Source organism: Onychostruthus taczanowskii, unplaced genomic scaffold (assembly GCF_017590055.1).
Source record: "Onychostruthus taczanowskii isolate IOZ18803 unplaced genomic scaffold, ASM1759005v1 scaffold75, whole genome shotgun sequence".
NCBI lineage: Eukaryota > Metazoa > Chordata > Aves > Passeriformes > Passeridae > Onychostruthus > Onychostruthus taczanowskii.
In genome coordinates, this window is record NW_024505339.1 from 3468085 (window position 1) to 3483948 (window position 15864).

Sequence of the window (15864 nt, forward strand, 5' to 3'; positions counted from 1 at the left end):
CCTATACTTGAGTCTGCTTTTCAAATCAATTTCCTCTTCTTTCAGATTAAAATACAATAACCCAGGAGCAAACAACCCTAACCAAAGTTCTTCTCTTTTTGTTTTAAAAATGAAAAAGCACCTTTTTCTTTGCAGGAAGCTCAAATTACAAAGCCCATTAGATTTACTTTTTTTAACTATGTGATCAATGTGTAAAGGCAGAAAAGAGATCTGGACACATCAGTGATGCAAAGCCACAAATTCAGACTCAGTATTAAAACCTTAAAATGAGTCCAGCTGTAATTAAAAAAAAAAAAAATTAAATGTATTTATATTAAATATAATACATTTAAATATTCAAATATATTTAAATATTTCTGTTTTCACAACCCAGGAATTATCCTTCCCAACAAAAACCTGTTTTTCTCAAGCACAATTGGATGATTCCAGGTTCCTGGAAGAACAGAACAATAATTCATTTGAATAAATTTGTCGTCCCAAAAGATTCGTGACTTTGCTGCCATAAACACTGGAAAGGTGTTAACTTGAAAAGGTACAGGAAAGTGCTAACCATAAGTATTTGTCTAAAATAAACAGTCACACAACTGTAACTGCTGTGAATGCAGAAATGTATACTGGAGCTTCATTAACTTCCCTGATTGGAAATTAGAATATTCTGGGAATCAAACAATAAAAAATTCAAAGATGCTGTATCCCAAACTATGATAAATCATTTATTTTGACAAGTACGGGTAGTTTAGTTTTAATTATTTATTCTTATACTTCGTAGCATATCAGAAAATATGCAGTGATTTATTGTGCAAAATGAAATCTTAATAAAACGAGTCCCTTCACCAAACTACAGCATTATTAAATCTTCATGGAAATGCAGGGGGAACTCTGGGTTATGTTATCAAGTTTTGTCATTGAGCTGCTGGGTTAATAAAGTGAAAAGGAGCCCTTCCTACTGTATGTGGCTTTATTGTGCCCTCAGTAGGAGCTGAGCCAGAGTCCCACAGCCCTGGGGATGGACAGGGATGGACAGGGATGGGCAGGGATGGGCAGGGATGGACAGGGATGGACAGGGATGGGCAGGGATGGGCAGGGATGGGCAGGGATGGACAGGGATGGACAGGGATGGGCAGGGATGGACAAGGAATCTGCACCATGGCTGTCCTGAGCCTGGACATGATGGAATTGTACCTTTCACCATGAAACCAAAGGGGGTTTTGGCTTCAGACCCTACATCCCTCCTAAAGCTCCATTGCAGGAGCTAACAGCTCCCCTCCAGGCAGCTGCAGCTGGACCAGACATTTATTGCACTATTCTTGCCTTTTTTATATTAAAAATCCTCTCAGGACTTTCCAAGGGAAGGGTGACAGCCATGTCACCCTCTCTGCCAGCCAGAATGGAGCAGCCCTGCCATAAAACCCCTCTCAAGATTGTGGATTAATGGCACTGAGCACCTGGATGAGCAGCTGAGAAAAAGGGGCTGTCACCTCTCCTCATCTGCAGCACCCAGTGAAGGATTAATTTCTCTCACTGTTATGTTTTGTGGGAAAATTCAGTTTACACCTTGTGTTAATGACACAATGGAGAGGGAGGGAGCTTTGTGGTCACTACCCCTCCCTCTCTCTGAGCAGAAAATTGCAAAGCTCACTGGCATTTAAAGGCAATTATTCTGATGAGCCAGTAATTTGTTCTGGGGTTGGTATTAAGCAAAGTAGCCCAGAAAGCTCCTGCATGAAAAAACTTGAGGATCCAAGTGAGAAAAAACTTTGGGAGAAGAGAGGTGATGGAGCTGAAGATAGGAATGGTCCCTGCTTCACCCCACAGGACAGGGCTGGGAGCCACAACATCACCTCTGTCCCTGTGGATTTGATCACTTTTATGGACACCTGAACCAAGGTCAGGGGGCACATCCACCCTGCTGTTCCCTGGAGAGGGAAAAGCACTCCCCACCTCCCAGGAGCCAGAGAGGAACAGCACGGGAAGTTCTGAAGTGCCAGCTCTGGATTTAAAAAGGGAGATAACTGGGAAAGACATTTTCAAGAAATGTCAGATATACAAAAGTTTACAACAATTTCTTTTTCCCATACTTTTAGTGGAAACATGTAAATCTGTGCTCTGAATCCCAGTCATTTGGGTCAGTGCTAATTCCAGAGCAGCAAAACATCACATCCACATCAGCAAGGCAGTCCCTGAGCAAAGCAGGAGTCGTGCTGAGCACTACTCTTTAAAGGTAGCCTTAATAATGGGGAATGAGCACTTACTGAAATGGTAAAAGGAAATGTTAATTTAACTATTAAATACATAATTAGGTTAAGTACTTGTTTCTGCAATTGTAACACTTCAGCCTGATGCAAACTCACTTTCTGGCCTGTGCAATAGATTTAATTTCTTCCAGTAATTTTTTTTTTTTTCAGCTATGAAGAGGTAAAACACAGGAATTGCTGCTACAGAGATTAGCTATAATTCATCAAAGTGCTTTATAAAGGTAAAGCATCACACAAAACAAAGACTCTATGGGCAGCAAATGAGCTGAGCCCCTGCAGCAGCTCCTGCTCGTCTGCAGGTGAACCTGCCCTTCCCTTCTGCAGCTCCTGCAAGGCCACAGAGTCCCTTGGTGTCCCTTGGTGTCCCTCCTGGGCCCCAGCACAGCAAAGACATGGAACTGTTGGAGCAATTCCAGAGGAGAACATGCTGGGAGAGCTGGGGGTACTCACCTGGAGAAGGGAAAACTCCAGGAGAGCTCAGAGCCCCTTCCAGGGCCTAAAGGGGCTCCAGGAGAGCTGGAGAGGGACCAGGGACAAGGGATGGAGGGACAGGACACAGGGAATGGCGCCCACTGCCACAGGGCAGGGCTGGAGGGGATACTGAGAAGGAAATTTTGGCTGTGAGGGTGGGCACAGCGTGCCCAGAGGAGCTGAGGCTGCCCCTGGATCCAAGGCCAGGTTGGACAGGGCTTGGAGCAGCCTGGGACAGTGGAAGGTGTCCCTGCCATGGCAGGGTGTGGGGCTGGATGAGCTTTAAGGTCCTTTCCAAGCCAAACCATTCCATGATTCTGTGATTTGGGTGCTGTGGTTTCTCCCATGTTTTTTTTGAGCAGCCTCAAGCTGCTAAACCCATAGAGAACAAACCCTTCATCCCAAATCCAGGCTTTCCTGCACTTGCTGAGCTCAGTGAAGCCTCAGTGAAGGGTTCCCCAGGTGCCAGAGCTGCTGTTTGGGAGGGGATGGGACCTCAGCAGCCAGAGGGGGAGAAGGAAGAGGGAGATGGGGAAAGGGGAGACAGAATCCCCTCCTCTGGCCTTCCAACAGCTCAGATGAACAGCATGCTGGTTTTATGTACAGGCAGAGTGTGCAGAACAACAACCAAACTGCGGGTTATGCACATAAGCAGTTGTAAATTTTACCTAATTATAAGAAAAACACCACAATGAAGTAAAAGAACCCCAACCTACATACAGCTTTGTATCAGTTCGATAGAAAAATAGCGTTTCTAGATAAATAGGTATAATCAATTTTTGGAGGCAATGAGGAATTCAGAAATACTGTTCTTTAACTACAGCCCCCTTTAGACTGAGGGGAAAAAAACAGCTACTGGGTAAATCACTGCAAAATGAACTGCCTTTGCAAAAATCACACAATAATTCTACCAAAACATTTTTAACACCTACATCATTTCTAAAAAGTCTACGTATTTTCAAATAATTACTAGCACTTTCATAAATATTTAATGCTGTCTACAAAAGTTCTTTGACAGAACTAAAAACCCACTGTACAAACACCAGTTTGCTTTTACTGACTAAATAATCAACTCAACAACTTACAAATACGATTTTGGCTTCATTAAGACATTAAGATGCTGGAGTGTGTCCAGGGAAGGGAATGGAGCTGGGGAAGGGTCTGGGGCACCAGGAGTGGCTGAGGGAGCTGGGAGAGCTCAGCCTGGGGGAAAGGAGGCTCAGAGGGGACCTACAATTCCCTGGAAGGAGGCTTTAGGTGAGGGCTGGGCTCTGCTCCCAGGTTACAAGTGATAGGACACAAAGAAACAGCCTCAGGATGTTCCAAGAGAGGTTTAGGTTGGATATCAGGGAAAATCTCTTCACTGAAAGGGGTGTCCAGCCCTGGCACAGCTGCCCAGGTGAGTCCTCACCCCTAGAGGGATTTCAAAGCCCTGTGGATGTGGCACTTGGGGACATGGGTTAGTGGTGGCCTTGGAAGTGCTGGGTGAAGGTTGGACTGGGTGATCTTGGAGGGCTTTTCCAGTGGAAATGATTCTGAGATTTGTATTTTTCCAGTTTTCCAAGAACTAATATAAAGGCCAGCAGCACTTGCTGCAGACTTGACAGCTGCAGCAGGGAGCGTGGGGGCTGAAAGCTGATCTGGCAAAAGGGAAAAGACAAAACAAAACAGCAGCTGGAGCAGGGGGTGCATTTTCAACAGGATCAGTGACCTGGTCTGGTCACACAACTACTGCTGACAGCAGGACCCAGCGAGGGGAAGGAGCTGCCACTATTCCCCCTGGAAAGCAGCTGCTCTTAAGCAAACTTCAGCTGGATTATAAATCCATAGCCTGGGAGACTGAAGATTGCAATCTCTGGTGGTACCTGGCAGCGGGATTAATGAAGCTCACTGATAAGCAAATCCTGAGGTTTCCCTCTGTGAAACCAGCAGCCAGTGGCTTGTGGAATTTCCATTGCCATGGAATCCATACACATTTCCTCCACCACTTCAATCACTCACTCAGTCACTCGGGTTCTCTGCAAGGCTGGTGGGTTTGGGTTTGTTAAAACTCAGTATTTCTGCCACTCGTGCCAGGAGTGTGTACACTGGGAGGGGTGGCCAGGGAGACATTTCACAGCCCAAATTAATATCTGTAGGAGCAAATGGCAATTTCTCTGTGGTTCTGCACAGAAAGAACAGTCTGATCCAATCCTTGCTAAAAATTAATATGCCAATAAAACATAGCAGAAAAGGAAGGGGGGAAAAGAAGTCTGGAGAAGGCCCCAAACCTGCAGTCCTGCCACAGCCACAGGGCAGAGGCTCTAATTTGGGCAAACCATTCACCTGCATGTCTGAGTAGGGGCCAACATGATGGATTTAGAAACATAAAGCCAATAATAACTACAGTGGGAAATGCAAGTTTAAATTATTAGAAGGTAAATATATGGCAAGCACTGCTCTACTGTGCACACAACCCTCACAGAGCATCCCTGAAGAGCTGTATTTTGCTCAAAATTTGCATATTTTCTTACTCCACACAGTTATGACTGCAAAATGCACATAAAAGAACTGTCATGAAATCCAAAAGAGAATTTAAAAAGAATAATCAAAGTCACACTTAGAATTTTATGGGGGACTCATTTGAAATCCTACCTGATTGGCTCTTTCAAGGTCTGTCATGATCATCTCGATTTCATCAGCCCTGGGAGAAGGAGAGAGCAGAAGTTTTGTTATCACACAGAGAACGGCTGCTGCACGAGCTCAGGCACAGCAACAGGCACACAAACACCAATATTTATTGTCAATATTGATTTGTAAAAGGACACAGTAGCACTGGGCAGCTCATCTCCTGACTGGTGAGACCCTCTGGAGTCTTCTGGACCACTCTGCAAATCTCTAATTCCTTTGCCTGTCCCCCTTTTTGCAATGCAATAGGCAAATTGATATCTGGGCATATTGATTGGATCTTTGAAGGTCTAACTCCCCAAAATTCCAGGCAGTGTCATTTTTCCAATACGTAAAGGTGCTTCCCAAGTGATAATTATGGAGAAGTCAAAGACTGCAGTTCTTCAGTCAAGTCCCCACATATACAAAAGCAACCAGCTACTCTTCTGTTTCAGTGTGCTCAGAAGTTTGGCTCTTAATTTGGCTAAAAAAAAAAAAATTAAAAAAAAAAAAATCAAGAGGTCAAAGAGACCAAGAAACTAAATTTTACATTACATGGAAGGGAAGGTTTTTTTGACATGAATTTATCAAACTCTAAATTTAGACCCCTAATGCACTTTGCAAAGCTCAATTGCAAAGTCAAAGGGTTGAAAACTATACAAATAGTCAAGGAAAAAAGAGATCCTTCAGATCCCTGTGTTAGGGAGCAGCTCCCAGATCTAACCCCATAAAAATCAGCATTTCCAATACTTCACTCACACAAATGGAGCCAATCCTTAAGCAGTCTTTTCTTATCTTCATGCTCAATCATGGGCAAATATTTCCCACTCAGGCTCTCACCTGGGAAAGGTACCAGGAGAAAGGGCTGACAGCCCTAAAGAATGTTCTGTATCAATATAATAAGACATATTATTCTGCCCAGACGTTCTGCCTGTCTTGTATGCCTGAACCATATGGAAGCAATAAACACTGTCCTCATCTCCTCTGAACAGCAGCTTTACCAGCAAGTCCTTTTGCAATCTGCCAACACCATAATGTCTGGTTTTTGTTTTTAATCTGTAGCAGATCATTATCAGTAAAAGCTGTGAAATACTGGAATTCCCTTCCTCTGCCCATGCAGAAAAGTCAGGGTTTGTTTTTCTGCTGATTCTCACAGAAGATCCATTTCCCTGTGCAGGTGTTTGTTAGGAAAGATGCTTAATTGAAGTACATCAGGGTTCTGGCACACTCCACACTGGATCATTACAGTGAATATTGACTTATTCCTCAACAGCATTTTAGGCTTTTGGGTGTACACTTAGGGAAATGCAGCAAAAGATCATAATAAGTAAATGTGCATGTATATAAATTAATGGAAAATGATTTTTAATTACAGCCTTTAATGTTGTTGGGGCAACATGAACTGCCTTCTGAAAAGATCTTTTGGACAATAATGGAAAACAGATTAGCACGTGTTTTCTTATGCAGGAGAAGCTAATGTGCTCTCACACTGGGCAGAAATCCTGCACACCATGTTTTGAATTAATAATAAATAATGGTCATTACTTACTGAACTGAACAACCACTGCCTGGGCAGAAAGGATTCAAGGGAGTAGCCACAAGACTGACCCAGGCACATTAACATCAGCCTGCAATAACACTTTCCATCTCTTTAGCCTCTGCAGTTGTGAAACATCTTTTGTTTTAGACTCCAGGCCCAAAAAAACTTATTAACCCACTTATGGAAATGACAGTATTTCACATGAAAAAGATGTCCCAAAGCCCATGCAAGTGACCCCACTGTACATCTGTAACAGAGATAAGAGGGAAGAGAGCATCCCAACACACTAAAAAGATGCTTCCCAGCATTTCACAAATATTTTTAGCCAGGATAGTTTAAGAATCCTCTTTATATAAGCTTCTTCATTCGGGCTCAATTTATGTGTGAATGCCTCAGGTTATATGGAGCCAGTAAATGATGCCTGGGTTCTGTCACAGAGCAGAGCTGGGAATGTCCCACCCCAGCACGCTGCCTAAGCTGAAGCCAGTGCAGTTCCTCTCCTTCTCTGGAGGGTGGGGAGAACACTAAAATCCCTGCATTTCCACCCAGACCGGGGGTGCCAGGTATCAGCCAAAGGTCTGGAACAACACAGCACCTGGGAGGAGTGAAAGACTCGGAAGCAAAAACCCCTGGGATTGAGAGAGGGAGATTGCAGAATTTGGGGTTTCAGCTCAGCCAGGGAAACTTTTTTTTTTTTTTTTTTTTCTGGCAGAAAGGAAGATGACTCTGAAGGAGAAAAGATGAGTGGGAAGGGGAGGAAGTGAGAGGGAGTCTGGACAATCCAAGGACCTTCAGCCACCTTGAAAGGGGCAAGGTAAGGGGAGCCAAAGGTCAGGAAACTGGAGAAGACAGAGGAGCAAGGCAAGGAACAGAGGGATATCCAAGGCCACTGGACCAAGAGGAGAGAGGCCCAAGAGCAGCAAAGCAGAGGAGCACCCTGAGCCAGAGGAAAGGTGGGTGGCTGCCAGGGAAACACAAGATGGTGCTGGAAAAACAAAGCAAAAAGACTCAACCCTGCATTTAAAATGGAGAGAAATATTAATACTGGTATTTGTGTCCCATTTTGGCCGGGGTCAGGATTTAAGAGCTCTATTACAGCACTGGGATACACAGCCAATTACAAAAAAAAAAGCAACTGAGGATATAGAATGCCATAAAAATGACATTTGTGCCCTTCAGCGTGAGCAGATAATTCTGACTGAATCCAGTAAAGTGTCAAACTGTAGCCAAAGGCAAAATTGTCCCTTTGTCCTTGTATCCAGACACACCAGCTGACTGATCCTGAACTCCCCTTTCCCTCCTACATTTTTTTCTCCCAAGCTTTCCAGCACACCTAATAAAAGGATGCAACATCTCTAAAAAAATTCAAGTAAACGCCTCCAGCCTAGAGTCTGCACATGGATGGAGGGTAATGCTGCAACCATAAACGCTATCTTTAAGTAAAGTAATGAATTAAATTACTCTGTATTCTTTCCTAGCACAAGTGTCAACAGCATTCAGAAGAATCTTCAAAAGGAACTCAGGCTTTTCATTTTAAAAGCTCGACTATCACATCAGTAGCTGGCACTCAGCAGCCTAAAATCACTTATTTGAGAAAGTCTCTAATAGCTGCACTCACTGTTTGCTTAGCACAAGTATTTATTATAAAATAAATTACAGTTCTCACACCTTTTATGCACTCACAGAAACAACCTGCATTGATTTATTGTTTACAAAGGACTGTGTCAAATTCAGACCTGTCAGGCACGAGGCAGCTCTGCTTGGCTCACTGAATGAGTCCCACACAGGTCATTTTTGATGTATTCACCCTCTGCTACATTTGCTCATTTTCAGCCCTTCCTGTTTCAATATTCCTCTTTATTTCAATGGAACAACTTGGCAGGCAAAGCATCATCCAGCTCTGGGCTTGTCCTGCAGGCTTGCACTGAAAATCTGATGGGAATCTTGAAGGGAACTTGGAAAGGACTTTGGAAAATCACCTTGTTCCACCCCTGCCATGGGCAGGGAGCTTCCACTGTCCCAGGCTGCTCCAAGCCCATCCAGCCTGGCCCTGGGCAGTGCCAGGGATGCAGGGACAGCCACAGCTGCTCTGGGCACCCTGTGCCAGGGCCTGCCCACCCTCCCAGGGAAGGATTTATTCACCTAATCAACAGATTTGTGGTTACCCAGAATCTGTTTGTGACCAAAGTCACCCCATGTGAACTAAGCTGACTTTTAGGAACCAGAGATCTGATAATTTCACTTTTTACTTTCTTTATTCCTTGGCCCCTCATGAGTGTCTCAATTTCCCCGTCACCCCAACAGATGAAGGTAAGGAGAAAAGTTCTTTCTTCAGACAGATACAGAGAATAAGGGTAATTAATAACAAGAAGATATTTTGCTAAAACACACTGATATTTATGGTGGGTTACACCAGATTTCCACATTGCAACCCAACATTAATCAGGGCTTGGTCAAGGGTGATACTTTGTAAACACTAACACAGATCATGAGAAAAAGAGTGGGGAAAAGCTGTTTTCAGGAATAAATGCTATCTACCCAGTGTTTTTGCATTCCACAGATAATATAATCATTTATCTGATCCAGTTTCTTGTAATCTCTGTGGTAGAGGAAAAGTAATCATGTAAGCAAGACACTTCTTCAGGGTGTATTACAGCCGGTTCTAGGTTTCAACATTTTCAGACTAAGGAATTTAGGAAATCAAATTTTAAGCCCAAGCATTTGGAGCTACAAAAACAGCATCACCACGTAAAAAGAATCTGAACTGTTGGAACAGCACGACCATGAAATATTCTATTATTTCTTCTCTCGGTACTGTGTTTGAAGTGAGAAACAAAATGCATTAAAAGCTATGGATTTTACAAGGTATAAGCTTTTACCAGTCATGAAACAGCCCTCAAAGCTAACATGCCATCTATAAAAAACAACTTAAGGAGCTGGAAAAAAACCCCAAACCACCCCACTTTTCAATTCAATTGCTTTGGGGAAATAAAAAGTGCAGAAAGGCTCGATTTTCATTTTGAGATCAAGAAAACCGATTAGGTTTGAAGAGCATAACAAGTCAGCAAATTCAAGGGTTGGTAACAGGGAAGAAGCTCAGTTCCTCTTCTAAATAAAATTAAATCAGATGAAAACCCTGAACACCACAGTTATTCACGTGAAGCAAGAAGAATCTGGACTTCATGATTAAAATCCAGTTGATCCAAGCCCTTCATTTAGCTACTAGTTTAAAGAGGCAGAAACAATTCCTTTTTTATTAACATGACAAGTGAATGGTTTGCCAAATCTTGTGGCTACAGCCCCCTAAACATTCAAACTTACTCAACCTTGAAGGAAACTGCTGTTGGATTCTTTATACATGGAAGGACTGAAAAATACAGATGACACTTTGGAAATTGCAGTCAGTGGCGTGGCCAAGAAACTTCCCTACCAGGGCAGATTAATACTTTGGTTTGGCAAAAAACAAACAACATTTTTTTCCCACACATTTGTTTTCTTTAAAAACATGTAAAAGTTTACTAGTCAGAGCAAACGGTATATGGAGCCAGTGGGGCTTGTTAAAATGTTCTAATTACCCAAACATTTACGCAGGCAATTTCAAACTAAAAGCAGACATTATCAACTAATGTGCATTTATGTTTAATTAAGGAAAAAAAAAAAGAAAAATCCTCCTTGTAACGTATATCTGTGATCAGCACAGAGCAGATTTTTGGCCAAATTAGGTAAACAGCTCAGCCTCTTAAAATTACAGGCAGTGTAACCCAGCACTTGGCCAGCACAAGGCAAAAAATGTGAGGTTATTTGGGATATTTGGGAAGGGAAGAAAAGAAGAACAGGGGCCAAAGCATTTAAAGAAAGGGAAAAAAATGAGCAAAAGGCAGTGCAGTGAATTTTTTTCAGGTTTCAATGAAATTTTTATCAGGGAAGGTTCCTTGTTCTAGGAAGCAATTTCGGATCACTAAACAATGGCAGAATTGCCTGCAGCCCAATGATCACGGCATTCACTCAGGGCACAAGAGCATTCCAGCATTTGAATATTCAATTTTATTTTTTCTTTAAGCAAAGCAGAGGGAAGACAAATTCCCTACCCACATTCAAACCACTTCCTAAGCTCTGCTGTGGATGCCCTCATCTAATCCCTGCTCCTCTGTGACCTGCCCAGGTGCCCAGGATTTGTTGCCTAATTTCTAGGAAAGAAAAAAATCCAACAAACACTTTCTTAGAAAGCTTCCAAAGGAAGATAATATGAAAAAACCAACTCAGTTTATTTTTTGACACTTTATGAGCATCACTGTAGACACATTTACATGCTTTTTAGAATTCGTAATTATTCCAATCCAACAAACATCCACAGAGGATGAATTCACCTTTACTGCCAGTACAAGATGGAATAATAGGCAGAAGGGTTGTACAAAGAACAAAATAAAAAGTGATTTCAGCATAACATGTCAAAGGGGAAGATGTCACACACCTTTTAGTGCTAAGTTCTCAAATCTACTTTTCAAATTGCAAGAGCTATAGGTTAATATTTTCTTTCAGAGCAACCCTCTAAGGATCTTCAGATCAGATAATCCTTTTTCCAGCGTCATATAAATCCAGGCCTCTTGTAAAAGAATTTCTCTGTTCAGGGATTCATAAATCCACCAAGTTTAGTAATGAACTGGGTGTTTCCTTTCCTAGGAACTCAATTGAAGGAAAAAATCCCTTCTCTGCTAAGCAGTGAGAGACTGGAGGCTTTAAACAGAGATCAAAGGCAGGCTGGGCTCAGGTGCTCCGGTGATTTCACCCAGCGTCATCTGCAGTGACCTGGGAGTGGGAAACGTCCACTGGACACTGCCCAGACCCCTCTGTGCAGACACCCTGCACTAAATCAAGTTCCTCCCTTGGCAAAAGGCAGAGAGAGACAAGGCTTTCCCCATCTTTTTTTGTTGTTTTATTAGAATTCATCCTGGTTTCCTCTCGCCGCCCCCACGCACGGCACCGTGCACAGATCCAGGCTGGGGAAATAAATCTCATGGAAAGATTCCTCATTAAGCACACCAGGATCAGCCAGCCACACCAGCTGCAGCTATGATCTCCAAATAACCCAGGTGAAAGGTGTCAAATATTCAAATATTCAATATCAAATATAGAAAAATGTTAAAGAAACTGCTTATAAAGCCCAAAATACTGAGCAATACCCCAACAAAACAAGAATCTTAAACACTAGAGAGAAAAGACCCTATAGAATAAAACATCTTTCACTCCATATGGGAAGTGATTTCCAAGAAAACCTGCACAGCACTTTGTTTTCTCTTCATGTTTTAAGTCAGGATTTCAAGGATAAAACAATTATGTTTGCAATTAGAAAGTTTTAAAGGCAACAGAAATCAGCTTTATTCCAGTGATACACAAGGGAGTATGTTCTAAAGATCATCAGTGTTTTCTTAATAATTTCTGCAGAGAAATTGATATGACTGACACTAATTGATATGCTCAATAAAAGGCAAAGAGGAAAAATAAGAATTATATGTAACAGACAACATCAACTCACAGCACCCCAGAGCTGTAATTCCCACAGTGTCACACACACACAACCTTGGCACACTTGGCAAACCAGAGAACACTTAATGTAAGCAGCTGGAAGAAAGAAAAGATGTATTGCTTGGATTAAAAAAAACCCCAATATATAAACAGATGATCCATCTTTTTTATTTGATGGCAATAGTATTTTCTTATGTGGCACATATTTGCACATGTTGCACCATGGCCAGTATGAATTTTGGCTCCCCAGGCTGTTTAACCCTTCATTTAAAAACCTCTTTCTCAGCTCTCACTGTGTTATTCTCTCCCTAAGAACAGATCTCTTGTGAACTCCATGACCAGCAATCATGCTGCTCATCACAAAAAGGAAAAGAAATGCAATAAATCCTTTTTCTCCTGATCAGATATTTTTCTTTAACAGTGTGCTTTTGCTTCACCCTGCAAAGCCCTGTCAGTAGCATTAAAGTCAGAAATTAGGAGTGTCCAGATCAGGATCATTCTGGGTTTCCTCCCATCTCAGAGCACTGGTCCCAATCCTTTGGGCCACAGAGGAGTTCAAAGAAAGTGTTGAAACTCAGGACAATTTTTGCACCTGAAATTTGCAGAAACAAATAATCTTGTCTAAAAATCCATTTCCACCAACTCCTGAGGGAGCTGGTGGGAAATCTGGAGCCTCTGGAGTTGTGGGCAGGTTCTCCTGCAGGGGCTGCACTAGGACACAAGCAGACACCCTGCAATTCCACTCTGCTGTGATCCTTCTGACCTGCCTTTATGGGCACGGAGAACAGCAAGGAAGAACACTCTGATCTTTCGTTTTTCATGTACTTATGTCAGAATCCCACCCTCACTGAGGCCCTGAGGTTGAGATGCTGCAGCAGCACAAGCCCAGCAGATTTGCAGGATGGAGTCCTTGGGGTGGGGAACAAAACCTCCAGGTTGTGCCAAGTGTTTGTGCTCAGATTCAGACAAACATTCCCAGCACTGCCAGCCTGCCCTGGGAAGCAGGAGCCATTCCTGATGTGACAGAATTTCCTGACAACGTGAGACGACATGGACGCAGCAAACTCCCAATTTCCTCGTGCCTCATGGTACAAATTGAAAGAGCTTTCTGCAATTCCCCTCTCCTGACTTCAGCTGATTCAATAACACACCAGAATTTAAACACAGACACCCTTCCCTCTCCCCTCCTTGCACACACAGCATATCAAACCCATGGAATTACTCCTGACTTGGCCTTGAGCAGCCAACACGATGTCAATTTTACATGTTTTATAAAGCAACAGCATGTAGAAAGCAACTCAAATGCAGGTCATATCAAGCATGTGACCCACAGAGCAATCAAAGACTGCCTGAAACTGTCATTCAAGGTTCAATCAGCTTCTTGCAGGAAAAATGAAACATCTGTGGCCCAGAGAATTAAGTTATGTATTGCATAATTCATCTGGTGTCTGCCACAGCAGCCATTTTAATGCTCTAGTGATAAACATGTTTGATTATTTTTGTTTTGTTTCCTGTCGCCTCCATGGTATTTCTATTTATCCACCCATACCACAATGCAGAATGGAGATAACAAATATACAAACCAGTGTTATAGTCAGCTGATAAGATGTGGGAAATCAGCAGCCTGATTAATCACATCAAGGCAACAGCACTGTTAAACCTTGTGTTCCCTGCAATTGTCCTCATTTGGGGTCTTTTGGGTACACTCTGTAGTTAGATTTGCTGATGAAATCATTGTTTCCCAAGGATCCAAACATTTGGATTGAGCTTTAGAGGTTTTTCTATGAGGAAAGCTGCTCTCCTCATACACAAAGCAAGTTCCTCACTGGTTCCTAGGTTTTCCCTCCCCTCAGTTCTTTCAGATCCTGACACAAGCAGGACAAATGTGCATGTCACAGCAGACACTGGATCCTTCTCCATCCACTTATTCCACTGGTGGGTTTGAGGTGCACACTGGCAGAAACCCTAGTTCATCCTTTGCAAGTCATTTTGGGACGTGATTGTTTTATTGGCGGTAACTTAGTTCACTTTACTCCCAAATGTGTAAATCTGACACCTTCCCAGCTGCCCTGCACCTCCCTGATTTCCAGAACACATTCCTGCAGGGCAGGTGGGGACTTGGAGGCTCTGGGTCCATACCCTGCTCTCTGGGTGTTTGTTCCCCTTGCCAGGAGTTCAGCATTTGAGCAGTCTGCTCACAGAGCTTCAGCTGCCAGTTAATTTGCTCCCCAATTAAACATCATCTGAGAGAGATTTAGCAGACTTGGGTGACAGTGATTTACTCCAAAAAGCAGCTTTGAACTAGCTGCTGTAAGAAACCAAGGAGCAGCCTCTGAAGTGGTGGAGTCAGGTGGGCTCTGCCCCATTTTTGTGCCTGAGAGTCTGTGGGATTCCTGCAGCGAGGAAATCCTCCGTGCACAGGGCAGCTCTGCTGGAGCAGTTTCACCTGACAGCCAGAGCTGCTTCCTGAGGTGCTGCTGCTGGAGGTGAGTCAGGGATAAAAAACATCCTCCCCAAGCCCCAGGCCAAACAAAGCCCTGCTTCCATTGACTGTTCCCATCAAGTTGTTTAGACAGCACCTATTGTAAGAATATCAGCTGTGCCATCTGGGCCTTTTCAGCTGCCCCCCATTGCTGCTTCCTCCTGCAACATCTCCTCTCTCCTGAATGTCCCCTCTTCTCCTCCCACCCACGAACTGTAGGAAATACAGATTAAAGACACTCCAGCCATGCAGACGTGGCTGACCGACCTGCAGCCCTCCAATGGGTAATTCTGCCTGCTTTTCCTCCCATTCCCAGCTCCGCCAGAGCTCCCCGTGCCGGGGATTTCTAATGCTGTTAATTACTGCCGAAGTCAATCAGCAGCTTCCAAGTTAATTTAGGAGGGGAACTGATGAGCTCCAAGCAGGCTGGCAGTAAAACAGAGCACAGGCTCCTGGAAGCTCCATTTCCTTTGGAAACTGGGATAAAGGCTGTGGTCCTGCAGGGCTGTGGATGCACAAACAGGCTGCTCTGCTCCCAGGACACAGCAGCACAACCTGCCAAGTTTTCAGAAATTGCTTTTTTTTTTTAAATTTTACTTAAAAAAATGTATAACAAAATATAAAATAAAAACTTCCTAAAAGAGCAAATCTTATTAATTCTACTTCTACAACTTCTGCAAGCTCTTTTACAATTGTTTCTGACTAACTAAATAAATAGAAATTATTTTTATATACAATATTTAACAATAGTAATAATAGTAGAAGTAGTAATAATAATAATGGAAGTAGTAGTAGTTTGATATTTGGAAAATAAAGACCTTGCAATAATTTAACCTATTTTTACTTATGAAGTTAAAATAGATGATTTAGCCAAAATTAGAAATCTTAATTGCAGGCATCTTAAGTGTCATTCTCTTTTATTGGAATGGCAATATTTTAGGTTGAAG

The 15864-nt window shown here is 42.9% G+C and overlaps 1 protein-coding gene across 6 annotated transcripts in view; it reads right to left on the minus strand.

Annotated features, from left to right (window-relative positions):
- CUX1 (cut like homeobox 1) overlaps positions 1 to 15864 on the minus strand; it is a 267150-nt gene that overhangs the window by 91788 nt on the left and 159498 nt on the right. For all 6 annotated transcript variants that reach the window (XM_041423197.1, XM_041423196.1, XM_041423199.1 and 3 more), the window contains exon 9: positions 5361 to 5409. In XM_041423197.1, the coding sequence (XP_041279131.1) occupies positions 5361 to 5409 (49 nt within the window). The remainder of the gene's footprint in view (positions 1 to 5360; positions 5410 to 15864) is intronic.